This window comes from Hypomesus nipponensis, chromosome 15 (genome assembly GCF_054491055.1).
Source record: "Hypomesus nipponensis isolate SF chromosome 15, ASM5449105v1, whole genome shotgun sequence".
NCBI classification, from domain to species: Eukaryota; Metazoa; Chordata; class Actinopteri; order Osmeriformes; family Osmeridae; genus Hypomesus; species Hypomesus nipponensis.
In genome coordinates, this window is record NC_140375.1 from 19,192,281 (window position 1) to 19,217,500 (window position 25,220).

Consider the following 25,220-nt stretch of genomic DNA (forward strand, 5'->3'; position numbering starts at 1 on the left):
CCGTCGCATGCGATCATTACAAATATGACGTGCGTCACTCTCAGATTTAACAAACACGTCTATTAAATCATTAAATACTACAATTTATTATTACGTTTTGCAAGAGAATGCAGCGACGATTCTGTAAAAAGTGTGCAATTTATCGGCTATTCATTGAAACCCCCTAGGGCGTAATGTCTGATCAAACCCACTTGATTAACGGAAAGACCAGAGGGTCAAACGAATAAAACTTGGTAAAGCGAGGGTGGCGGAACTCCAGAAAGTCTCAATCGGGTAATGAATTAGAAGTTACAAATAAATCACGAGTCAAAGAGAGTTACACTTACTCTATTTCATGGTAAGCCTAATTTTGCAGACGTTATAAGAACATTTGGTGATGTAGAAGAGAGTTAAAACTAAAGCAAAATTATATTTTGGGGGCATAATTTTTCCATCTAAAATATGCATTATAGCAAAAAATCGATTTAAATATCTAAACTTCAACATCAATTTGTTTTGTAGGGACAAAGTTTGTTGGTTTGTTTGGAAGTCTGTCAATAGGTGCGTTCGACTTCATGCAGCGCCGGCGTCGCCTGCAGCCACCTGCAGCCCGGCTGACTTGAAGCAGCCAATGGCATTCTCAGCTGCAAGGCAGCCGGCTGTCGGCGCCGCCGGTGCTGCATGTAGTCGAACACACCTCTTGTGACAGATACTTGCCTGACGTCATCAAGCTGCTCCTTCTGCTCCCTGGTACAGAAACGTGGAGTCGCACAACGTGCGGATGGACTGAGTTATTTTTGTTACTACAGTAAGTATCGTTTGGCATTCATCCGATGAGTTATAAAACGATACATAAAGCGTTGTTAGCTCTGTGACTGCATTACATTATATGTATGACATGTAAAATGAAATGCGACCGAATGTAGCGGTAGCTAGTCGTTAGCATGCTAACTAACGTCGTCATCTAGTTATTTTACTCTTCTGCGGGTGGAGTAGCTAGTGTTAGCTTGATCCATCGTCAGATTTACTTTAAAAACTGAGCTTTTTAAAAGGTATATCTACATTATATAAGTACAGTGATCTATGTTATTGTTGTACCGTTAGCAACTAGTCACTAGCAAACAAAAGTTGTCGATGTGGACAGCATGACAATAACCTAACTTTTCTACGTTACTAGGATGAGTTACAGGTCGATTGTTGTTGTGACTCTTGTCACACTTGTCCGGACTTTTGTTTTATAGATTAGAACAGTCCTTTCGTCCTTCCAGGATGGAGTACATTCAAGCTCCAACCACGAGCAGCCAGGGAAACATGTGAGTATGTGCATGAACGCACACGGTTTTGGAGTCCTGCGTCATTTTGAAGCAGGACATGTTACTTTCATTAGGTGTGTTCGACTTTATGCACTGCTTTAAGTCAGCCAGCTGCTGCCGTCTGTCGGTGCCGCCGGCCCTCCATGAAGTCGAACACCACTATAGATGTACGGCTTTGGTAAACACTCCCCCGTTTCCATGTGTTTAAAAGCCAGTATTAATCGTTTTGCTCTCTGCTCTCCATCGGTGCCAGCCTGTGCTGTACCTGCGGTGTCCCCATCCCCCCCAACCCCGCCAACATGTGCGTGTCCTGCCTCAGGACCCAGGTGGACATCTCAGAGGGCATCCCCAAACAAGTCTCAGTTCACTTCTGCAAGCAGTGTGAGAGGTGAGCAGCGAGCCCTAATCTTTAAATAAACACCCCAGGTACACTTAATTCATTAGCAGACATGCAATGCTGTTATTTTCATTGCTGTTATTTTCATTTCAATAGCACTTTACTATTTGATTTTGTAGTTGCGATGTCTTTGATGTGTCATAATATATTGTTGCACCGTGTCTGGTAGCTGAGATGTTACTTTACACTGTGTCTGGTAGTTGAGATGTTACTGTACACTGTGTCTGGTAGCTGAGATGTTACTGTACACTGTGTCTGGTAGCTGATATGTTACTTTACACTGTGTCTGGTAAATGCAGACCGTTCCTTGACTCTTGACTATCAACATACTGTTAAAACTCTGCACTTCTGATCCTTGAATTAGAATGAACTTTCAGATTTGTGCTGAATGGATAAACATGTAAGGTGCCTTTGTTCTGTAGGTACCTGCAGCCACCAGCCTCCTGGATATCCTGCGCTCTGGAGTCCAGGGAACTGCTGAGCCTCTGTCTGAAGAAGCTCAAGGGCTCCATGACCAAAGTATGTCTGTGTGTGTCCATCTCCATCCTCGCTCATGTCTTCTGGACCAGTGTAAGCTGTCCTGTATCAGAAGAGACATCTCTCTGTGTTTAGACCACCCAGTGTTGTTCTGCATTGTACAGGTCAGGTAATGACAGAGCATCTGTCCACCTGTCTGAGACAAGGAGAGAGATTATTTTGACCTTTTATTATTTTAGCAGACACTTATCTATCGTGACATGCATAGCAGTGTCAGGTTGAGCACGGCCAAAGTCGTTGACCCTGTGTTTGACCTCTCGACCCCAGGTGCGTCTGATTGATGCTGGCTTCCTGTGGACGGAGCCCCACTCCAAAAGAATCAAGCTGAAGGTGACCATCCAGAAAGAGGTGAGATTAGACGCGTGGGACAGTGATATTTATACCAAGTGGTACAAAAGGGATGATCTCAGATTAGAAACTGGAGCAGGTCTTTGTTAATCATCATCTTTGTGTAACCCCCCCCTCCCCCCCAGGGATCAACACAACACTACTGTACCCTGCAGACATGTCAAGTGAAGGGTTTGAGTCTTCTCAGGAACACCTCACTAATAAATCAGTGAGGATTCAGATACAATTGCAAAAACCTGAATATGCAACAATTGACAACATGAAATCTGAGGGGTGTGGGAAAGGAGCATTGTAGAAATACAGCTGTGTACTAGACCTAGCATTGTAGTGTGTGTACTAGGTCTAAAGCTATGACGAGCTAGCTAGCAAACAGTGTGTACAAGGTCTAAAGCTACGAGGAGCTAGCTAGCAAACAGGGTGTACTTGGTCTAGGGATTTAAACAATGAGGAGCTAGCTTGCTAGCCGTGTACTCGAGTCTAAAGTTGTGAGGGGCTGAAGTCTCTGGATCAGGATGTGTCCACGGCTGTCCTCAGCACACTGACCTTTACTGAGAACCACAGAGCCTCTTACAGCCCAGCCTTTTGTCTGAGGCTCAGACAGAGCCTGTCTGTGTGTGTGTGTGCCTGTGTGTGTGTGTGTGCCTGTGTGTGTGTGTGTGTGTGTGTGTGTAGGGGGCAGGGGGATTTCCATTTAGCCTGCTACACACACACCCCAGCGTAGAGTAACTACAAGACTGATTTTTTGCGGTGCCTGTGACCACTTCCTGTTGGGTCATATTATTAAGTTAATAGATCTGAAACCCACCCAGTTGTAGTTACTGGTCAGGGGTATAAGATGGTGTGTGGTGTGTACCCCAACCCCCAGGTGATGAACGGAGCCATCCTGCAGCAGGTGTTTGTGGTGGAGTTTGTCATCCAGTCTCAGATGTGTGACGACTGTCATCGCATAGAAGCCAAGGACTTCTGGAATTCCGTGGTGCAAGTCAGACAAAAGGTACTGGAGGGTTCAGACAAGAGCTGTTTGTTCTCCTCTTTCTCCTTCTTATCCTTCTCTTCCTTTTCCTGGTACTTCTTGAAGTTTTCACCTGGAAGCACTTTTCACAAATACTGAAGGGGAGGGATGAGGCTGTAATTACATTGAGTTTCGTTCAACAGCTGGCTTTTGCTGGTCATTTATTTGACCAGATACTTTAATATTCAGGTTCCGATGTTGGTGGTTTAACGCTGAAGGGAGTGAGTTTAATCACACTTTAAGGCTGAAAGCAGAGTTTAATCACACTGGTATTGCTTGTCTTTTTCCCCAGACGAGTCACAAGAAGACCTTCTACTACCTGGAGCAGCTGATCCTCAAACACAAGCTGCACCAGAACGCCCTGAACATCAAGGAGACCCACGGTTAGCCTGCGCCACGCCTAGCCTGCGCCACACCTAGCTTGCGCCACGCCTCCACACCTTCACAGCTGCTTTACTCAGCAGTGTGGAGATTCTCGCACGCTCCAGGGCGTAGCAAGCCTTTCCCCTGTGCCTACTTATCGTACAGAGGATGCTTTTATCCATTGCGACGTAGAAATAGTGCGTATAGAGCATCTGTGGAGTTGATGTTCCCAGCAGAGTGACGGACAGAGAGAGCGCGAGAGAGAGCGCGAGCGAGAGCGAGAGAGAGAGCGCGAGAGAGAGCGAGAGAGAGAGCGAGAGAGCGAGAGAGCGAGAGAGAGAGAGAGAGAGAGAGAGAGAGAGAGAGAGAGAGAGAGAGAGAGAGAGAGAGAGAGAGAGAGAGAGAGAGAGAGAGAGAGAGAGAGAGAGAGCGCGAGAGAGAGCGCGAGAGAGAGCGCGAGAGAGAGCGCGAGAGAGAGCGAGAGAGAGAGCGAGAGAGCGAGAGAGCGAGAGAGAGAGTGTTCCCAGCAGACTGACAGAGTTGATGCTGAGTTCAGCATTCTGTTCAGCATTACAACAACGCTTCCTGACTCGAGGTAAAAACGCACACACTCTGTTATATGCAGACACACACACACACAGACACACAATCTCCCTCCCCCACCCAATATTGTATTGGGTGAGTGCTGGACTGGAGAGGGTTTAGTCTGAGAGCTTGACTTCTGACGCTGGCCTATAAATGATCTCTCCGGCTCCGAGTTCAAAGCCTTGAGGAGGCTCCGACACGTGGCCTTGAGGAGGCTCCGACACGTGGCCTTGAGGAGGCTCCGACACGTGGCCTTGAGGAGGCTCCGACATGTGGCCTCCGCATGCCCCCTCTGATGGGGGCGAGGAGGCCACGTGTTGCGGAGCCTAAATGACAGATGATTTATTCATACAGGTGTGATTTAGATTTTCTTCCTACTTTCCTTCTACTTTCCTCCCTCCTGTTCCTACTCTCATCTCTCCTCCCTTTCCACTCTTACCCCACTCCCCTCCCTCTCTCCCCTTCCCCTCTTTTCCCCTCTCCTCACCCTCCCTCTCTTCTTCTCCCCTCCGTCCACTCTCAGATGGGATAGACTTCTACTATGGCACCAAGCAGCATGCTCAGAAGATGGTGGACTTCCTCCAGTGTACAGTACCATGCAGGTGTGTCCCATCATCCTCTACTCTACACCTTCCCATCATCCTCTACTCTACACCTTCCCATCATCCTCTACTCTACACCTTCCCATCATCCTCCAGGATTCGTTTGATCAGCTTCCTGCCAACTTAATAATGAGTTCATTTAGCAGACGTATGGACAGGGGGATTTTGAACCAGGATCCTATGAGTTGAGTTGTTAGTTTGATGAGTGTTGAGCCTGTGATCAACATGTATGTTGACATGATACTGAAACACGTGTTAGCGAGACCACACTAGTCACGTGCAGCAGGGATCATGTGCTGCTCATCTGCTCTGCTTCTCTGGATCCTGCTACTGGCCTGGCTGCAGCTGGCCTGGCTGCAGCTGGCCTGGCTGCAGCTGGCCATCCTGCAGCTGGCCTGACTGCAGCTGGCCATCCTGCAGCTGGCCATCCTGCAGCTGGCCTGACTGCAGCTGGCCTGACTGCAGCTTGTGTAAAGCACAGATACTTGAGATTCAGTTTAGAAGCTTTGAAATGCCTAACATTGTAATCCTCTCTCTTTCTCTCACCCTCTGAAATGCCATTATCCTTCCTTCTTTTTGTCATTGTCTCTCACCCCTCTTATCTCCCCCCTCATCTCTCCCTCCCTCCTCTATGATGAAGGTCAAAAACTTCCCAGCGTCTCATCTCCCATGACATCCACTCCAACACCTACAACTACAAAAGCACCTTCTCCATGGAGATTGTTCCTGTCTGCAAGGTACCGCCCCCCCCACCTGACTGCAGTCCCCCCTCCCATCCCCCAGCCCCCAGCCCCCAGCCCCCATCCCCCAGCCCCCAGCCCCCAGCCCCCAGCCCCCAGCCCCCAGCCCCCAGCCCCCATCCCCCAGCCCCCAGCCCCCAGCCCCCAGCCCCCAGCCCCCAGCCCCCAGCCCCCATCCCCCAGCCCCCAGCCCCCAGCCCCCAGCCCCCAGCCCCCAGCCCCCAGCCCCCATCCCCCAGCCTCCAGCCCCCAGCCCCCAGCCCCCATCCCCCAGCCCCCAGCCTCATCGATGATCACTGACAGGTCTGGGTCGGGTGTGTGTGTTTAGGGGGTCTGGAAGATGGGGGGGAGGTGTGTGTGTGTGTGTGTGTGTGTGTGTCAGATGGAAGGTTGATTTAGACCTACAGAGGTGTTTGTGATTGTGAACAGGGGTAACAGGACTCCTGTTCCCACCATCTCCTGACGGTGTTAGACTCCTGTTCCCACACAAACGGTATTAAAACGTAATGAAAAGTAATCATTTTGGTATTTACTTTAGGTGAATTGCTACTGTCAAAACTGATTTCTGCTTCCCTGTTTAGTAACTAATCATCCCCACTATCACAGAACGACATCTATCCCAACTTCCAACTGAGCACGTCTGATCCTTGATCTCCTGCTGGGTTGTTTGTTTAGTGCAGTATGAAGGTCAGCTAAAGGATTAAACTGTGATGTAAACTCTGGGACGATAACCTGACTGTGTTCTGGCCCAGGACTGCTTGACCTTGTTTGGTTCGCTGTGGAGATAACGAGCTAGTATTCACACTAACCCCACTGTGGACAGTAGTAGCATTGTAGAGTCACGGTTGGGGGGGGGGGGTAAATGGAATACTTGCTTAATAGTGGCAAACAATGCCTACTGACTGGTGAATGGCTATTGTGCCCTTAGCAACCCAGATGTAGCCAGTTTGAAGCAGTAATCTATGTACTGGTGGATGTTATCGTGGATGTTTGGAGTGTGAGGGGTCCCAGAGCCCAGTCCTGTACAGCAGCCTGGGCTCGTCCTGGGGGAGGGGGGGGGAAGGGCAGCAATGGGGTAGGTTGTCTAACACTTCTCCCCCCCCGGGCGTGTCGTCTCCCAGGACAATGTGGTGTGTCTCTCTCCTCGCCTGGCGCAGAGTCTGGGCAACATGGGCCAGGTGTGTGTGTGTGTACGCGTCACAAGCTCCATCCACCTCATCGATCCCAACACCCTGCAGAGTAAGTTACACACTCTTCATAATAACTGCCCTCAGTCAAATCCTTAGAAACAATAGATGATTGACGTGACATTCTAGACCATGAGCACTATGTCTTGCTGCTACGTGTGTGTGGTGTGTGTGTGTGTGTGGTGTGTGTCGCTGCATCTGATGTGTCACCTTCATCTGCTTCATGTTAAATGCTTGACTGGAATGTTCTGGAATGTTCTGGAATGCTGTGATGAACGTTCCTCTGGGCTCCAGACTTCTGGACTGATCTGAACCCAAACAGCTCACTGTGTCTGGAGAGCAGCTGCTTTCTCCAGCCCCCCCCCACACACACACACACACACACACACACACAGGCATGCAGGAACACACACTCCCTGGCCCTCTATCTGATATACACACACAGGCATACACACAGGCTAATTCATATGGGCTGTGAGAGGTGAGGCTAGATGCATATTGAAGGTGATTGTGAACATCCTGGTGTGACACGCAGCCAGGCTAGGGCTCAGCCTCTAGGGCTCAGCCTCTAGGGCTCAGCCTCTAGGGCTCAGCCTCTAGGGCTCAGCCTCTAGGGCTCAGCCTCTAGGGCTCAGCCTCTAGGGCTCAGCCTCTAGGGCTCAGCCTCTAGGGCTCAGCCTCTAGGGCTCAGCCTCTAGGGCTCAGCCTCTAGGGCTCAGCCTCTAGGGCTCAGCCTCTAGGGCTCAGCCTCTAGGGCTCAGCCTCTAGGGCTCAGCCTCTAGGGCTCAGCCTCTAGGGCTCAGCCTCTAGGGCTCAGCCTCTAGGGCTCAGCCTCTAGGGCTCAGCCTCTAGGGCTCAGCCTCTAGGGCTCAGCCTCTAAGGTTAGCCCCTTTGGATACAAGTGCCTGCTAAATAATAAGAATGTATTAATTTAGCAGATGTCATTATCCAAGCAATGTACAGATGGATTTGAACCAGGGACCTCTTGATGAAATGCAACTGAACTGCACCCATCCTCACCCACAAAACCCCACCAGAGGGGTGGGGGTGTGCGCTCGTATCTAACGTCCAGTGTGGGTGTGTGTGTGTGTGTTTTCTGTAGTTGCTGAGGTGGATGGCAGCACCTACTGGCGCTACCCCTTCAACAGCCTCTGTAACCGACGGCAACTGGAGGAGTTCATTGTCATGGATATCGACATCATCAGGAACCAGAAGCTTGGAGCCGGAGCTGGACTGAGGTCAAACAAGGTGAGAGACAGACATTGAGAGAGACAGACATTGAGAGAGACAGACATTGAGAGAGACAGACATTGAGAGAGACAGACATTGAGAGAGACAGACATTGAGAGAGAGAGACATTGAGAGAGACAGACATTGAGAGAGAGAGACATTGAGAGAGAGAGACATTGAGAGAGAGAGACATTGAGAGAGAGAGACATTGAGAGAGAGAGACATTGAGAGAGAGAGACATTGAGAGAGAGAGAGACACTTAGAGAGAGAGACACTTAGAGAGAGAGACATTTAGAGAGAGAGACATTTAGAGAGAGAGACATTTAGAGAGAGAGACATTTAGAGAGACAGACATTGAGAGAGAGAGACATTGAGAGAGAGAGACATTGAGAGAGAGAGACATTGAGAGAGAGAGACATTGAGAGAGAGAGACATTGAGAGAGAGCGAGAGAGGAGGGGTGTGTGTGAGGAGAGGCTACTCTGCATTAGGGCATATGTAAAAGCTGTTAGATTCCAAACATTTATCTAGTCGCTCTAGTCGCTCTGGTTAAGAGCGTCTGCTAAATGACTAAATGTAGTTCCCTTGTCTGGCTTTACAGAGATATCTACGGTATCTGTAGATATCTTACATTAATCCTGGTTTGTCTTTCCTCTTCTTTTTTCCTCCCCCTTCTCCTCTCCCCCTTCTCCTCCTTTCCCCTCTCCTCCTCTCCCCTCTCTTCCTCTCCTCCTCTCCTCCCTCTCCCCTCTCTTCCTCTCCTCCCTCTCCCCTCTCTTCCTCTCCTCCTCTCCCCCTTCTCCTCTTCCTCTCCCTCTCCCCTCTCCTCCTCTCCCCCTTCTCCTCTTCCTCTCCCTCTCCCCTCTCCTCCTTCCCCCTGGTGAGTGCAGCACTCCCTGGCAGAGGTGTGGGTTCAGAAGACCTCAGAGATGAACACCAGTCAGCAGTACCACTGTCGCACCTTCCTGGGACACCTGCTGAACATCGGAGACCTGGTGCTGGGGTAGGTAGGGGGGCAGTTAGGTCTGGGCTGGTAGGGGGGAGTTAGGTCTGGGCTAATAGGGGGGGCAGTTGGGTCTGGCCTGGTAGGGGGGCAGTTGGGTCTGGGCTGGTAGGGGGGGCAGTTGGGTCTGGGCTGGTAGGGGGGGCAGTTGGGTCTGGGCTGGTAGAAGGGCAGTTAGGTCTGGGCTGGTAGGGGAGAGTTAGGTCTGGGCTGGTAGGGGGGAGTTAGGTCTGGGCTGGTAGAAGGGCAGTTAGGTCTGGGCTGGTAGGGGGGAGTTAGGTCTGGGCTGGTAAGGGGGCAGTTGGGTCTGGGCTGGTAGGGGGGCAGCTAGGTCTGGGCTGGTAGGGGGGCAGTTAGGTCTGGGCTGGTAGGGGGGAAGTTAGGTCTGGGCTGGTAAGGGGGCAGCACGGTCTGGGCTGGTAGGGGGGCAGTTAGGTCTGGGCTGGTAGGGGGGGATGGAGGGTAGAAACAGTGAGTTTGTGGCTACAGTGTTAAAAGTGACTTTGATCCTCTTCAGCTTTGACTTCGCCAACTCCAACGTCAACGATGAGTTTATGAACAAGATGAACCCCCACCATGTACCTGACGTGGTGAGACCGTCCTCCATCATCTAGATCAGTGGTTCCCAACCCTGGTCCTCGGGACCCCCTGTCCTGCATGTTTTAGATGGTTCCCTGCTCCAACACACCTGATTCAAATGAATGGGTCGTTATCCAGCTCTGCAGAAGCCTGTTAACGACCATTCATTTGAATCAGGTGTGTTGGAGCAGGGAAACATCTAAAACATGCAGGACAGGGGGTCCCGAGGACCAGGGTTGGGAACCACTGATCTATATTATCACATTTGAACTCCTCCATCATCATCATCATCATCATCAGGGATTATTTGAGCTCAGTGGTTAGAGCGTTTGACCGCAGTTAAAAAAGGTAAAATGTCTGTTAGATACACTGTGGGTGTTCTACCAGGAGACTGCTTGTGTAGCTGCTCCAGCTGTGAACCTACGCTGGTCACTAAGCACCTGGGTTGTGCAGCAGTAGTTAGCCTTGTGTTGGTCATTTGATTTTCACATATAAGTAACTTGTCACAAACATTTTTTTGTTTGTTGATTATGTCATCATGTCGGTCTTGGAGAAAACGGCACGTTCCTGTGGCTCCCTCTAGTGGCTGTGTTCAATACTGAACAGACTGACCCAAACCAGAAACTGGATGCCATGATCAGGCTCCAGTTACTTACATTTATTCATTTAGCAGACGCTTTTATCCAAAGCGACTTCCAAGAGAGAGCTTTACAAAAGAGCATAGGTCACTGATCATAAAAACGAGACACTCCCAAACATTGTGTCACTGTTACAGTCACTGCTGTAACGTGGTGTGTGTGTGTGTGTGTGCTGCCAGGTGCTGATTAAGAAGAGCTATGACCGCAGCAGGAGAGCCCGGCGCAGGAACTGGAAGCTGCAGGAGATGCAGAGGGACCGCGAGGCTGGGGACAGCGACGAGGAGCGACAGTACCAGGACTTCCTGGAGGACCTGGAGGATGACGAGACACTCAGGAAGAACGTCAACATCTTCAGAGGTAGAACCGGGGGGGGGCCGAACCGGGGGGGGGGCCGAACCGGGGGGGGGCGGAACCGGGGGGGGGGCGGAACCGGGGGGGGGGGGTGGAACGGGGGGGGGGTGGAACGGGGAACGGGGGGGGGGGGGGGGGGGTGGAACGGGGGGGGGGGTGGAACGGGGGGGGGGGGGGAACGGGGGGGGGGGTGGAACGGGGGGGGGGGGGAACGGGGGGGGGGGGGGGGGGAACGGGGGCGGAACCACCACAGAAGCTGTATGACGGCGTCTCTAACTGTATGACGGCGTCTCTAACTCACCTTGTTGTTCCTGTAGACCCGACCAAGATCGCCGTGGAGAGCGACACAGATGACGAAGGTGCTCCGAGAATCTCATTGGCCGAGATGCTGGAGGAGCTCAGCCTATCAGACGCCACCGGTGGAGACGGGGCGGATATGATGACTGACTAGCCAATCAGGATCCCTCTTACACCACCAGACAGACTCAGTAGTCTTATCAGCCTTGCTGCCGTCTGTCTCGGACTGAGAGAAAAGAGATGATTGGCTAAAATACTCACAAGGGTGTAGAATAAAGGGAAGAGTTTGGATGGGAGGGGGGAGGGAGGGAGGAGGCTATCAAATAAAATATTCACCTCGTCATGTTATCTAGTTTGTTTTGTTTCTTTTATTGATCTGGGATCAGAATGTGCTTTGTGAGGAGGAAGGAACACTGCACATTAAACTTTATTTTTATTTGACTCATGGTGACATACCAATCAAGCAGATAGAACTACACATTTCTGATCCACTTAAACAGTATTAGAGGTCAGCTAAGGCAGTGGTTCCCAACCCTGGTCCTCGGGACCCCCTGTCCTGCATGTTTTAGATGGTTCCCTGCTCCAACACACCTGATTCAAATGACTGGGTCGTTATCCAGCTCTGCAGAAGCCTGTTAACGACCAGTCATTTGAATCAGGTGTGTTGGAGCAGGGAAACATCTAAAACATGCAGGACAGGGGGTCCTGAGGACCAGGGTTGGGAACCACTGAGCTAAGGAGTAGTGTGTTTACCAGGTGCCATATGTCAATTACCATGTCTCCACTATACAGTTACAAGCCGCAAGAACTTGTGATGTTAATTTTGTAGGCACCTTTAGTCTTGCATGTACAAGTGCCCACACAAGGGGTGCTTTGGACCAGATTAATGAACCAGATGTGTCTAGTGATAACTGGTAATCACTGTTTCAGGCCTACAGCCCTGTACATAAAATACAATTCTTATGTGACTTTATTGTGATTATTCCACATGGTCACTAATTATTTATTATTTAATCAATTGATACATTATTATATGATAATGTAAGCTAGCAGTTGAGGTTTTGGAACATGCTTTTGTAACTGGGAAAGGGATGGCCACATTTGAAGGCAGGTAAAACTAGGCCTAAAGAAAGATGTAGGCTATGTGCTTGTGTACACCTAGCCTGGTCCTAACCAGACCCTCGTACATTTCATTTGTACAGAGGGTCTTGGATCTCTCCATCGACAAACGTTAACTTCCTTGAAGGCGGGTCCTCTGTTGAAGTTTAAAACTATTGGATCCGCCCAGAGCCACTCTGATTTGCCATAACCAATCGCAAGCGTTCGCCTTAGCCAACTCCTTCACCACTACTGTAACGGAGCTAGCTGCCGTAGCTGGAAAATCAAACTTTTCCAGAACCCCGTGGGGAGGAGGGCCACAACATCATGGCCACCAACAAAACTCAGCAAGGAATGTTCTTGGACCTACAAAAAATGTGTTTCTGAAAACCGACTTCAAAGTCAAGCTCCCAGACCTAGTACAGAAGCAAAATCCAAATTGAGCGGAAGTACGTATGAGGGCAGAGCCAGGCTAGTGTACACCTACTATCTCATATCTGTATCTATCTCTGTCTATCTAGCTCTGGCAATCTATCTGTATCTCTGGCTCTGTCAATGAATGTATTCTATAGCGTCTGTAAATAGGCCTCTGTCTCCTCTCTATAACCTACAAATATTATTGATTTCTGATGTCTTTTTAAGCGTTTGAATAAAATGGCGTGTGTCTCAGCTGCTTCGGACGTCACTGACACTTCGACTCAGATCACGTGTTTTTTTCCCATTTGAAGCCACGCTCGACACGTTTGTATCGGTACCAATTGTTTTGAAAGGTCGATACCACTTCGTGAACACGGTATCGAGCGTAACATCACTAATATTTTATAAAACAGATATTTGTTTGTATGTGGCCTATTATGCACTTTCTTCATAATGGAGAAATACAAGTAACAAAAATATCCGCTTAAAAAAGGGCTTACCTGTAGGCTCGTTAAACCGTTGCATAGTGCGCATGATGGGCGAGAAAATGGGGGCTATGAGGAACGGGGGGAGTGAGTGTGGGTTTCGAAAGGTCCCGTGCGCGCTGTCTGTGTAACTTTACCGTAACCGTGGGATCCCATGTTAATGTTTAGTGCCCGGTAGGTTAAGGAGTGAAACCGTCTGCATGGTTGATGTGGAGCTGTGGCTAACCTAATACCTAGTCACCGTCTGTAAGCTCGGACAGCATCTGTGATGTGCAGCAGCGACTGCTTAGAGACCAGAGTTAAGATCTGTATGCATCGTTAACCTGAACAATCAAAGATCAGAGACGAACAATCGATCTGCGTGAGGCGATACAGCAGGTGTAGGCAGGGTTGCCAGGTCTGTTTAACAAAACCAGCCCAATGGCCAATAAAACCAGCCCAAAAACCAGCCCAATATAAGAACTCAAAATATGAGTTTTCAGGAGGTTTTCTCTGGAGACTGAGAGCATTAGGCACGTGTGCACACGCACAGTGCAGGTGTGTATGTGGGCGTGCCCCATGTCCATGTGTGTATGTGCTGATCTGGAGTCAGTTTGGTAGGATTTGGGCATAAATAAATTATTTCATTTAAAATATAGATTTTTTTTTTTTAATATGAATGTAATTTGCATGCTAAAAAGGTACCAAACCAGAGGACAAAAAATTCAACCCGCGGCAACACAAAGTAGCCCAATTCCGCGGGAAAACCGCGGACCTGGCAACGCAGTGGGAGGTTAGGGGGCGTGGTTAGGGGGTGTGGTGTGCATCTGATGGACTGTGCCACCTGATGTATGCTACACACCAACAGGTAGGCAAGATGTTCCTGTAGGCTACACCAAGCAACGGACCAGAATAACCGCAATAAACTTTAGCATCTTGTGCAAATTGCAAATAGTGTCTGTAGGCCTAAAGCTAGTGGCTTGGCAGAGGTGAGTTTAGCCGAATAAAATAACCTAGTCATTGTCGCAAAATTGAATGTGCCTCGCATAACTGACATCTTTCACAGTTATTGAATGAGCTTTGACACATGTTTCTTGGTTCATTGACAGTGTCTGTTACGGTTTAGTATCCGTAGCTTACCTGATCATGACACAGTAATGCGAAACAACCCTCAACATCCACACTCATGGATGTGGGTGGACTGGACATGTGTGACCAGTAGTAATCGTGTGGTGGGGATAAACTGTATGCTCATGTCAAAAGATAAACATACAACGTAGGCTATGTTTCACATGTAGGCCTAAACATCTAGCTAGTTTTAGCTGAGTTGTCAGCATGCGAAAATAGTACGGTTGTCTACTAAACCTTGCGGCCCCGACCAACCTCTGTTTAAGGATACACGTAGTGTGCGTTCTAGGGCCTAACTAGTGCATGTTTTGTCTTGCTGTCACTGTCAAAGTTTATTATAGAAGGTTGTCTGACGGTCACTTGTTACCGACTCCACCACAGCGGAGCGGCAGCTATAGATTAGGACTCAGAGTCGTTCAGCATGTTGACTTCAGCTCCGGAAATATGACATTTATATAACTGTACCGAAAAATAGAATCACGAACGTACATGTGAATCTGGTGTGTGTGTGTCACCTTGGATATTGTACAGTTGATGTAGGTTTCTTTGTATGTATTGAGAATAAAATCAAAGTGCCATGCGAACTGTTTCTATGATACTTTATTCATGGCCCCGGGCAAGATTATGGATGGAATGTGTATTTAATCAATCCAGGCTTTGTTAATTGGGTGTGTGTGAGTGTGCGTGTGAATGCTGATTGGTCCCTTTTTGCTGCTTTGATCTTACACTGGTCGCTTTGATCCAACACTTAAGATGGGTGAGACATGCTTCTTACAGTCTTTCCACATGACTGACAGTTCACGTGTGTGTTTGTGTTCCTCACTGCTGTCTGCCCCACTACACTTTTCCTCTCTTCCTCCCTCTCCTTCTTCCTCTTTCTCTTCCTCCCTCTTCTTCTTCCTCTCTCCCTCCTCCCTCTCTCTCTTCCTCTCTCCCTCCCTCTCTCTCTTCCTCCCCCTCCTTCTCTCCCTCCTCCCTCTCTCTCTTCCTCCCTCTCCTTCCTCCCCTTCCCTCCTCCCGCTCTCCCTCCTCCCTCTCTCTCTTCCTCCCTCTCCTTCTTCCTCTCTCCCTCCTCCCTCTCTCTCTTCCTCCCTCTCTCTCTTCCTCCCTCTCCGTCTTCCTCTCTCCCCCCTCCCTCTCTCTCTTCCTCCCTCTCTCTCTTCCTCCCTCTCTCTCTTCCTCTCTCCCTCCCTCTCTCTCTTCCTTCCCCTCCTTCTCTCCCTCCTCCCTCTCTCTCTTCCTCCCTCTCCTTCCTCCCCCTCCCTCCTCCCGCTCTCCCTCCTCCCTCTCTCTCTTCCTCCCTCTCCGTCTTCCTCTGTCCCTCCTCCCTCTCTCCCTCCTCCCTCTCTCTCTTCCTCCCCCTCCCTTCTCCCTCTCTCCCTCCTCCCTCTCTCTCTCCCTCCCTCTCTCCCCCCTCGCTGGAAGCTCTTCACCAGGATGGACTATAAGACCCTGAGGGAACTTGTGTTGTGGCTGTACTACCAGTACCTGCTGGTCACCGGCACCTACGTTCTGGAGCCCTGGGAGAAGTACCTGTTTAACTCTGTCCTCCTCTCCGCCGTAACCATGGTGATCTACACCTCCTACGTGTTTGTGCCCGTGCACGTGCGGCTGGCGCTGGAGGGAGGGGGCGGAGCCAGAGCACCATCACACTCATGACCTGAGGGAGGGGGCGGAGCCAGAGCACCATCACACTCATGACCTGAGGGAGGGGGCGGAGCCAGAGCACCATCACACTCATGACCTGAGGGAGGGGGCGGAGCCAGAGCACCATCACACTCATGACCTGAGGGAGGGGGCGGAGCCAGAGCACCATCACACTCATGACCTGAGGGAGGGGGCGAGAGGGAGGGGGAGAGAGGGAGGGGGAGAGAGGGAGGGTGAGAGAGGGAGGGGGGGGAGAGAGGGAGGGAGGGGGGGGGGAGAGAGGGAGGGGGAGAGAGGGAGGGGGAGAGAGGGAAGGGGGGGAGAGAGGGAGGGGGGGAAGGAGGGGGGGGGAGAGAGGGAGGGGGGGGAGAGGGAGGGGGGAGAGAGAGGCAGGGAGAGAGAGGGAGGGGGGAGAGAGAGGCAGGGAGAGAGAGGGAGGGGGGAGAGAGTGGGAGGGGGGGAGAGAAGGGGGCAGAGGACAGATAACTGACCTGTTCTCCCTGAACCCTCCCAGCTTTCTCAGTCCCTCCTCCCCCTCCTCACCCTGCCTCTCCTCACTCTCTTCCCTCTCCTTCTCATCCTCCCCCCCTTCCTCTCCTTCCCTCAATCTCCTGTCTCCCCATTTCCACCAAGACAATATCAACGCAGCGGTTTGAGTCTGAGATGCAAGACGTCTAGGCAGAATCTTCTAGAAGAATCAAAGCACCTGTGCTTTAACACCAACCTCCCCAGCTGTAATTTGTTTAGTGAGCAGACGCTTCTATCCAAGAGATGTATAGTCCAGCGTGGATTTGAACCTGCGAACCTCAGGTTCGAGTCCCTCCCATTTGTGAATAACGCTTCTGCAAAGGCAACACAATGTTTTTACCAGACCTTACCCCTCACCCTGACCCCTCACCCTGACCCCTCACCCTGACCTCAGGTCCACCCCTCACCCTGACCCCTCACCCTGACCCCTGACCCCTCACCCTGACCTCAGGTCCACCCCTCTCCCTGACCCCTCTCCCTGACCCCTCACCCTGACCCCTCACCCTGACCCCTCACCCTGACCCCTCACCCTGACCCCTCACCCCTCTTCCAGGGACTCAGCTCCTTCTTGTGTTCATCCCTCCTGAGTATGCCCTATTGTTCTCCTGCTGCTTTAGAATGAGTCAGGAGAATGAGTCAATATTGATCCAGTGTTAACACAGAGCCAGACTAGGCTTGGTCCTTAACCAGGCGTCAACAATAGCTACTCTGCTCCCTGGAGAACAATGGAATTTGACACAGTGCCGGTGATTGGTTGCCTGAATGAGACACAGTGCCGGTGATTGGCTGCCTTAATGAGACACAGTGTTGGTGATTGGCTGTGTGCCTCTGCTCCTGTTGTACATGTCATGGCTCACAGAAGCGCAGACGAGACACTTTGAAACATCGACTTCCTTTTTCTGTCTTTCACACCTGAGGCTGGGTTATGTCACTTCCTGATTAAGGCTTCACTTGATTAACTTCACGTTTATTTTTTATGTAATTTGTACATATATTTGCACTTGTAAAGTTTGGCTGGTTACAATGATTGTATTTATGTAATTTTTTTCACATGCACTGCTGAACTTTTTAAAAATTGAAAATTCTTTTAAAATATAATTTTATTGTGATTTTATTTCGTTGTTGCCTAATCATTAATGGTCAAACATTTCTGACAGCTTGAATCCGGATTGGTAAACACACTGAGCATTACAGTGGACAATTTATTTACTCAATATGTATTCTTTTTACGTACAGGATAAGAATAACCATAATTATTTAGAAATAAAGCCATTTCACACATCTGAATGAAGGTTTTTGTGATATAAAAACTAACTCCTTTTCTTTTGAAAACTCTTCATTGACCATGAGCAGACTGTATCTATACGTGGGTGAGTCTGTTGAATGTTTGTGGTTGTTGTCCATGTATGTGTGTGTGTTGTGTGTTGTGTGTGTGTACTCCAATGCTACCCCCTGGGATCACAGGGAGACAAACTCATCAAACCTGTTCTTCACCAGGCGGAGGAATCAGAGCCTCTCCTTCTCTCCTGTCCTTCTCTTCTTCTCTCCTCTTCTCTCATTATTCGTAATGAATGAAAAATGCTGATCCAGATCAGGTGACTCTACAGTGTTTCTATCTATATGCTGCTTTGAGGAAAAGCACCTGAGGCCTGTTCCAAAAAGCGAGTTTACCGAATAAGCCGGACTTATGTCAGTTAGTCGGACTCATTTCTAGTTTGGTTCCATAAAGCTAGCTCAAAGTAGTTTGAACTCGGTTACTATGGCAACTTAGGCTACAAAACTAGTCTGGTCAGGGTCAGACTAACTGTCAGGCTTAGCGTGACTTGGTGCTTAACCAGACATCCCTGTAACACTGACCCAACGGGAAAACGATGATTTACCACAGACATTCTCATTTTCTTATTCTCATCAGTTCAATATGTTTAACATTGAAAGAAAATCTACTTAAATAGCCTACATAGGCGACAACATTTAGCCTAAAGTCCCTTGCACACTGAGTACGAAATGTTCCTATGTGTTTTTTTCGCAATCGTCAGACTCAACATTTGGTGGCTTTCCAAAGACCCTATCAAAATGCTGGTTATGGATGCGGAAACGCAGAAAATCGAACCCGATCAGAACTTTATTTTGACGGACAAAAGTTTCAGAGGCAGTGTGTAAGCGCGATTGACATGACGTGAGGTCATATTAATTTTTTTACGTGCAAACATTTCGGATACGAATTTCGGACTCAGTGTGCAATGGCCTTAATGCATTAAACAATGATGAACAATGCTTTGATAGGCTACACACCATAGCCGTTAAATGTATGGATGTTAGTTTGTGATTTCAAATTTTTAGGCATCAGGCATCGGCCTATATCTCAATCTAACATCCCAAGTTGCAGAATCTCATTTCCGGGTTCTTTCTGGAAGAGGTCACGTGGCCGTGTGCATTGCTTTTGCTGTGGTGGATTGTATGATCCATGTTTTACCTCTCGGGCTGCTTAAGAATAGGGTGCACGCGCAATTAGCTTCACTACTTAAATCTGACTTGAATTAGTAGGACTGCGTGAGCTGAAATTGGCCTTTATGGAACCGCTTTAGCCCCGCTTGACTAATTAAACTTATTCAAGTCTGGTTTAGGACTTTAAGTCTTGCTTTTTTGAGCGGCCTTATGGAACAGACCCCTGCTAAGGGAATGAAACTCTGGAAACACAAACAGAAACAAAGGCTCAGTTTACAAGGAAGTCCTCTAAAGTGTTTATGTCAAGTTTTACACAATGTGTAACTGAAAACCAGTGAACACAGAGTCTAACACGCAAAGAGGTTGTGTTGCATCACAAACACTGACCCAGGCAACGAGGAAAGGCATTGTTCAGCTGTTCAGCTTCAACTGTGATAGGCAGGAAAACAATCACACAAGATTAGCTAGGGGATGGGGGGGGTAGTGTGTGTGTGGTGTGTGGGGGGGATGGGGAGGGTAGTGTGTGTGTGTGTGGGGGGGGGGGGATGGGGAGGGTAGTGTGTGCACACATGTACTGTGTACCATGACAAATCATTCCTTAGTTAAGATGATAATGTCTAACGAGTGAAATGAGCTTTGACGTTGTTCAGTCTGAAGGTGTTCATCTCTCCTTAGCCCTGTTCTGGATCTGAGGTGCAGCCATGTTCTGGATCTGAGGTGCAGCCATGTTCTGGATCTGAGGTGCAGTCATGTTCTGGATCTGAGGTGCAGCCATGTTCTGGATCTGAGGTGCAGCCCTGTTCTGGATCTGAGGTGCAGTCATGTTCTGGATCTGAGGTGCAGCCATGTTCTGGATCTGAGGTGCAGCCATGTTCTGGATCTGAGGTGCAGTCATGTTCTGGATCTGAGGTGCAGCCATGTTCTGGATCTGAGGTGCAGTCATGTTCTGGATCTGAGGTGCAGCCATGTTCTGGATCTGAGGTGCAGCCATGTTCTGGATCTGAGGTGCAGCCATGTTCTGGATCTGAGGTGCAGCCATGTTCTGGATCTGAGGTGCAGCCATGTTCTGGATCTGAGGATCATGATGGTCTGACTGCACACACAGCTCTGCCAAGCATGAGTGTGTGTGTGTGTGTGTGTGTGTGTGTGTGTGTGTGAGAGAGTCCTAACACAGCTCATATCTTAAACGAAATGCAACAGAGCATGAATACCCTGACAAATGTAAACACACACACACACACACTCAAACACACACAGTCAAACACACACACACTCAAAAACACACAAGCATGGTTTTAAACATACACACATAAATGCATACACACAAACAGATACACTTAGCATTGCAACAAAAACAACAAATGTTTTAGATTGTGGTTTGTGTTTTTGATGATAGTTTACAACTCAGTTCTTGCTGTATCAACACAAATATTTACTAAAGACATGACATATGTGTTGCCTAAGACCTTCTGCCTTTTACCAGAATAGAACAGTTGCCCGTTGGTGGACTTCTAGCTTTTACTGTTATCAACTCTGAACCCAGTGGCTGGTGAGGGAGGGAGGGAGGGAGGGAGGGAGGGAGGGAGGGAGGGAGGGAGGGAGGGAGGGAGGGAGGGAGGGAGGGAGGGAGGGAGGGAGGGAGGGAGGGAGGGAGGGAGGGAGGGAGGGAGGGAGGGAGGGAGGGAGGGAGGGAGGGAGGGAGGGAGGGAAAGGGGGTAGTGGGAGAGAAAAATAGACAGAAAGGGAGGGAATATAGAGAGAGAAAGAGCGTGATCGAAAGAGAGATAGAGACAGAGAGTGTGTAAAATTCTAGGAGTTTCTTTTAAAGGCTTTTCTAATGGTTCCTGGATGAATTGAAGTCTTCACAGGGCCATGGAGTCCATTAGGAGGACTACACCTGAGCAGAAGCCCTGCTACCGTACCCCTGGGGGGAGGGGGAGGGAAGAGGGAGGGGGGCTGGTATCAAATCTTCTTGGGCTCACTGCTTACCTGGCCATGAAAACCCCTCCCACTCCCCCCCCCCCTCCCACTCCTCCCCCCCCCTCCATTCCACCTCCCTCCCCTCGTCCCGTTGACCTAATTTACCCCCCTGCCCCCCTGCTCTCCTACCTCTGCTTCTGCCTCACTCTCAGCCCCAAAACCAAACCTACCCCAGCCCAGCCCCGGCCCCAGCCCAGCCCCGGCCCCAGCCCCAGCCCCGGCCCCGGCCCCGGCCCCAGCCCAGCCCTGGCCCCAGCCCCGGCCCCAGCCCCGGCCCCAGCCCAGCCCTGGCCCCAGCCCCGGCCCCAGCCCCGGCCCCAGCCCAGCCCTGGCCGCAACCCCGGCCCCAGCCCAGCCCCGGCCCCAGCCCAGCCCCGGCCGCAACCCCAGTCTAGCCCATCCCGAAGGGTCAAACCTTGGGGCATCAATCTACACAGGCACCCCTCTGTGTCTCTGGGGAGTCTGGGTCTCTGGTCCTTTCTCCCTCTCACCCCCCCCCCCCCCCTGTCCCCTGTAAGACTAGCAGACTGTTGAGTAAAAGCCTCCAGAGTAGTCACAGCTGACCAGGAGCTTCACACATGAACACACCTGGAGGGATTCATTACCCAGCCCCCCCACACACCCCTACACCTCCTCCCCCCATCCGCAGTCAGCCCCCCCACACACCACTACACCCCTCCCATCCCCACTCACCCCCCCCCCCCCCCCACACACACACACACAGACACACAGACAGCACCAGGAAGACACACATTTCCATTCCTCCAAACGTTTAAAAACCTGCAATGTTTGGACATTCGTAAACAAGAGCATGCCAAGATGAAATGACGATTTTCCAGGGAAGGACTCCACATCCATCTTGAGATATTGATGCCAGAGTCATTAGTTGCTAATTCCCGGGTATCTAGATTTCAGAGGATAAGATGCTGCAGGGGAACAAGCAGGGCTCTGTGTGGGCCTGTCTCAGGGGGCCAGGTGGAGTGTGGAGGCAGGATCACAGTCACTCTGCTGGATGAGGGAACGTTCAATTACTAAGCAAGGTAACAGATTAGATAGGGCTTCTGTAAATTGTTTGTCACACATGCACACACACACACATGCAAACACACACACATACATGCACACATGCATTTACTAACACACAGCATGCTACACACTTACACACAGAGGAGTGCATGTGTTCTGTATGTGTGTGTTTGTGGGTGTGTTCTGTGTGTGTGGGTGCAACCTACCCCCCCTCTGTTTATGTGTGTCAGAGCGTGTGTGTAAGTGTGTAGTGTCTACTGTGCCCAATCGGACCCTGTCATTAAGTTAGGGGAAAGGTGTGTCTCCAATGTGTCTCCTGTGTTGTGTAATGTTGTTGGCATTTGGCAATGTTGTTCTGTGTCTGTGTATGTGTTTCTGACCCCTGCTGCACACTAATTACCTTTGTAAGGATAAATCAAGTTGAAAGTTGAAAGTCTGAGAGGAACAGAGCGAGAGAAGGAAGGGAGAGAGGGAAGAGAGGATCATCTATCTCTAAATCTCTGCTTTTCTCCTTCTATATCTCCCTCCCTCTCCCTCCCTCTCTCTCTCTCCCTCCCTCTCTCTCTCTCTCTCTCTCTCTCTCTCTCTCTCCCTTCTTCTCTGTCTCCCTCTCTTTGTCTCCCTCTCCCTCCCTCTCTCTCTCTCTCTCTCTCTCTCTCTCTCTCTCTCTCTCTCTCTCTCTCTCTCTCTCTCTCTCTCCCTTCTTCTCTCTATCTCTATCTCTCTCTCTCTCTCCCTTCTTCTCTCTGTCTCCCTCTCTCTGTCTCCCTCTCTCATTCTCTGCTGGCCTCCCTCCCGCTCTCTCCTCTCTGATTCCCTCTCTTGTTTCCCTTCTTTCTGCTTGGTTCTGGTTGACATGGTGACATGGATCTCTGGGGGGGTGAAGGGGGGGTGAAGGAAGGGGGGTGAAGGAAGGGGGGTGAAGGTCTTTGACCAGCCAAGCGATTCCTCCGCTCGCTAGTTCCTGGACGAAGCTGCCTGTTACAGCTAGATCTAACCAATCTAACCCATTCCTGACTAACCCTATTCCTAACTAACCCTATATATTCCTAATCCTTCAGACACAATCCATGGGAGTTTTGTCTTCATGGATGCATGAGTAGAGCGTTAGTCACAGTGACAGTGCAAGGCCCTGGATCAGACAGAGTAGCTGTTTCCCTTAGCAACATCTCAGGTTTACTAACTGTTGAGATTATCAGTGCTCTTTAGACTAAAGCTGTCCCTGGAAGTTCCTCAAGGAGAAGGTAATGATATACAAAGACCCTGCTCTGTGCTTCAGTTCTTGGTAACTAGTTTAGCGTAAGTTGAGACCCAATTTATGGTTTCTTGTTGAGACGTTTCTGGAGAAACAAATTTTGAATTTTGAATTTTGACTCTTGCTCATACATCTGTCCAAGTTTGTGGCACAAACAAAATATTCTTGAAACAATTGTTGGTCCACATTCTCTACCTTGTTTTGGACGTACTTGTTTGTCGCTATTTTGTGAGATGGTCTGGGCTAATGGAGGAACACACAGGTGTTCAATACCAGTCTGACAACAGGTTAAAATGATTTTACTTAAAAGAATACACAATTTAGAGCAGTACAACATCTCCATGGAGCCCTCCCTACAAGACGCGGGAGTCTCGGAGGAACGGGAGCCCCGGTGATGGGCCAAGGTGTTGCGGTGGCTTGTTCCCAGTGTGTGTGGTGAGAGCAGCGTTGCCCTCCGCTAGACCCCGGCCCGCCTGGCTCCCGGCCCAGACTAAGAGCACGCTGGCTGGGTAACAGGCCAGGAGGCTGGGTAACAGGCCAGGAGGCTGGGTAACAGGCCAGGAGGCTGGGTAGCTGCAGGCATTCCTCCAGGATCGGATGACCCGCTGCCCTCGGCCCTCACTGCCGGCAAGCCCCACAGCGAAGGAGAGCTCCTGGCGGTCGCTGTATCCCGTGTCACAAAAGCACCTTTTACACAACAGGAGTACAGAGAACAGGGCGGGAGCGGTGTTCTGCTTGGGCCTGCTCCAGTCCTCCTCAGATTAGCATGTGGTTGGGTTTCGGACCTTGCCCCCTCCCTCCTCACAGACCACTCATTGGTGGAAACCTCCCCCCTCCCTCCTCGCAGACCACTCATTGGTGAGAATATTCTGGCATCGAAGGGGTTCAGCTTCCTCATTGGTCGGGATGATTCTGCATCAAAGAGCAGCGCAGATATGAGGGAGGCTGAAAGCTCTGTCTGCAGTCACCACGGTAACTTTGAGAGGACTAGAGGACCAGAGGTGCTTGCCACAACCGGGTGAGTCTTCACCACTGCTGCAGGGGTCTTTTGTGTCTGGTTTGTTGTGTCTGGTCTGTTGTGTCTGGTCTGTTGTGTCTGGTCTGTTGTGCCATGTGCCTCTGTGAGCAGGCAGTAAGGAACAGGCAGTAAAGAGCAGGACAGTGCAGGTGTGTTTGACGGCAGCAATGGAGAGTGAGAGGGAGAGAGAGAGTGGGAGAGAGAGAGTGGGAGAGAGAGAGGGAGAGAGAGTGGGAGAGAGAGTGGGAGAGAGTGGTAGAGAGAGAAGTAGAGAGAGGGAGAAAGAGAGGGAGAGGTAGAGAGTGGTAGAGAGAGAAGTAGATAGAGGGAGAGAGTGGTAGAGAGTGAGAGGAGAGAGAAGCAGTGAACAGTGACTGTGTAAAATCGATAACAGTTTGCACACGACACCCTCCTCAGATCCCCGTCAACCACAACAATGACCTTCAGTCACCGCGTCCTCCTTGCTGTCGCCATGGTAGCACTCACAGCGTCCAGCGTTGTGGCCAAAACCACACAGAGACCCAAGTACCAGTACACAAAGAAACCAGGTGTGTACCGGGACCAGCCCCAGACCACCATGCACCCCCTGGCCACCACCAGCACCCCCAAGACACACAAGGTACCGGTGACTACAGTTCCCATGATTCCCCTTGCCACCACGGACAGCACCACCTTCCCCAGCGACCTCTTCCCGGACTACTACACTGAGACCACAGGGCCCCCCGGTGGCGGGCAGGAGAACTACACACTGGATTATAACGAGTGCTACTTCAACTTCTGCGAGTGCTGCCCTCCTGAGAGAGGCCCACGGGGGCCCAGGGGAGAGAAGGGGCCGCCAGGTACGCAGACCCTTTAAGAAATTACATCTGACATTTCAGAGGTTTACCAGACTTCTCCAAAGTGACATAGAGACACTGCATGTCGAAAGCACAGTTGAAGACCGAGGATCAGAAGTGCGTAGTTCTACAGTAGTTCGGTGGTCAGAGTACAGGAACAGTAAACGGCATGCATCTAATGAGCTGTACAAACGTTGGTTGGTCTGTTCTGGTCTGTAT

The 25,220-nt window shown here is 50.2% G+C and overlaps 3 protein-coding genes across 3 annotated transcripts in view; all 3 read left to right on the forward strand.

Moving 5' to 3' along the window:
• The first annotated feature begins 735 nt into the window (after nucleotides 1-735).
• nmd3 (NMD3 ribosome export adaptor) lies at nucleotides 736-11,600 on the forward strand. The gene is made up of 15 exons (XM_084673520.1): nucleotides 736-787; nucleotides 1,221-1,292; nucleotides 1,546-1,680; nucleotides 2,112-2,208; nucleotides 2,494-2,574; nucleotides 3,440-3,568; nucleotides 3,879-3,969; nucleotides 5,058-5,136; nucleotides 5,777-5,873; nucleotides 6,998-7,115; nucleotides 8,166-8,311; nucleotides 9,182-9,294; nucleotides 9,812-9,884; nucleotides 10,691-10,868; nucleotides 11,180-11,600. Exons 2-15 carry the CDS (start codon nucleotides 1,249-1,251, stop codon nucleotides 11,311-11,313), a joined length of 1,515 nt encoding a protein of 504 aa, XP_084529646.1. The 5' UTR covers nucleotides 736-787; nucleotides 1,221-1,248; the 3' UTR covers nucleotides 11,314-11,600.
• Nucleotides 11,601-15,596: 3,996 nt separating this feature from the next.
• On the forward strand, nucleotides 15,597-15,925 carry sptssb (serine palmitoyltransferase, small subunit B). Its single transcript, XM_084674833.1, has one exon. The coding sequence runs from the start codon at nucleotides 15,704-15,706 to the stop codon at nucleotides 15,923-15,925; it is 222 nt and encodes a 73-aa protein (XP_084530959.1). The 5' UTR covers nucleotides 15,597-15,703.
• Nucleotides 15,926-24,601: 8,676 nt separating this feature from the next.
• otol1b (otolin 1b) overlaps nucleotides 24,602-25,220 on the forward strand; it is a 2,117-nt gene continuing 1,498 nt past the window's right edge. The window contains exon 1 of the mRNA XM_084674834.1: nucleotides 24,602-25,004. Coding sequence (XP_084530960.1) covers nucleotides 24,602-25,004 — 403 coding nt within the window. The remainder of the gene's footprint in view (nucleotides 25,005-25,220) is intronic.

Excerpts from the sequence above, each read along its gene's own strand:
- sptssb (XM_084674833.1), top strand. The coding sequence starts at position 15,704 with ATGGACTATAAGACCCTGAGGGAACTTGTGTTGTGGCTGTACTACCAG.
- nmd3 (XM_084673520.1), top strand. The coding sequence starts at position 1,249 with ATGGAGTACATTCAAGCTCCAACCACGAGCAGCCAGGGAAACAT. Across the intron at positions 5,874-6,997 it reads AGATTGTTCCTGTCTGCAAG|GACAATGTGGTGTGTCTCTC; the intron begins GTACCGCCCCCC and ends GTCGTCTCCCAG. Across the intron at positions 7,116-8,165 it reads CGATCCCAACACCCTGCAGA|TTGCTGAGGTGGATGGCAGC; the intron begins GTAAGTTACACA and ends TGTTTTCTGTAG.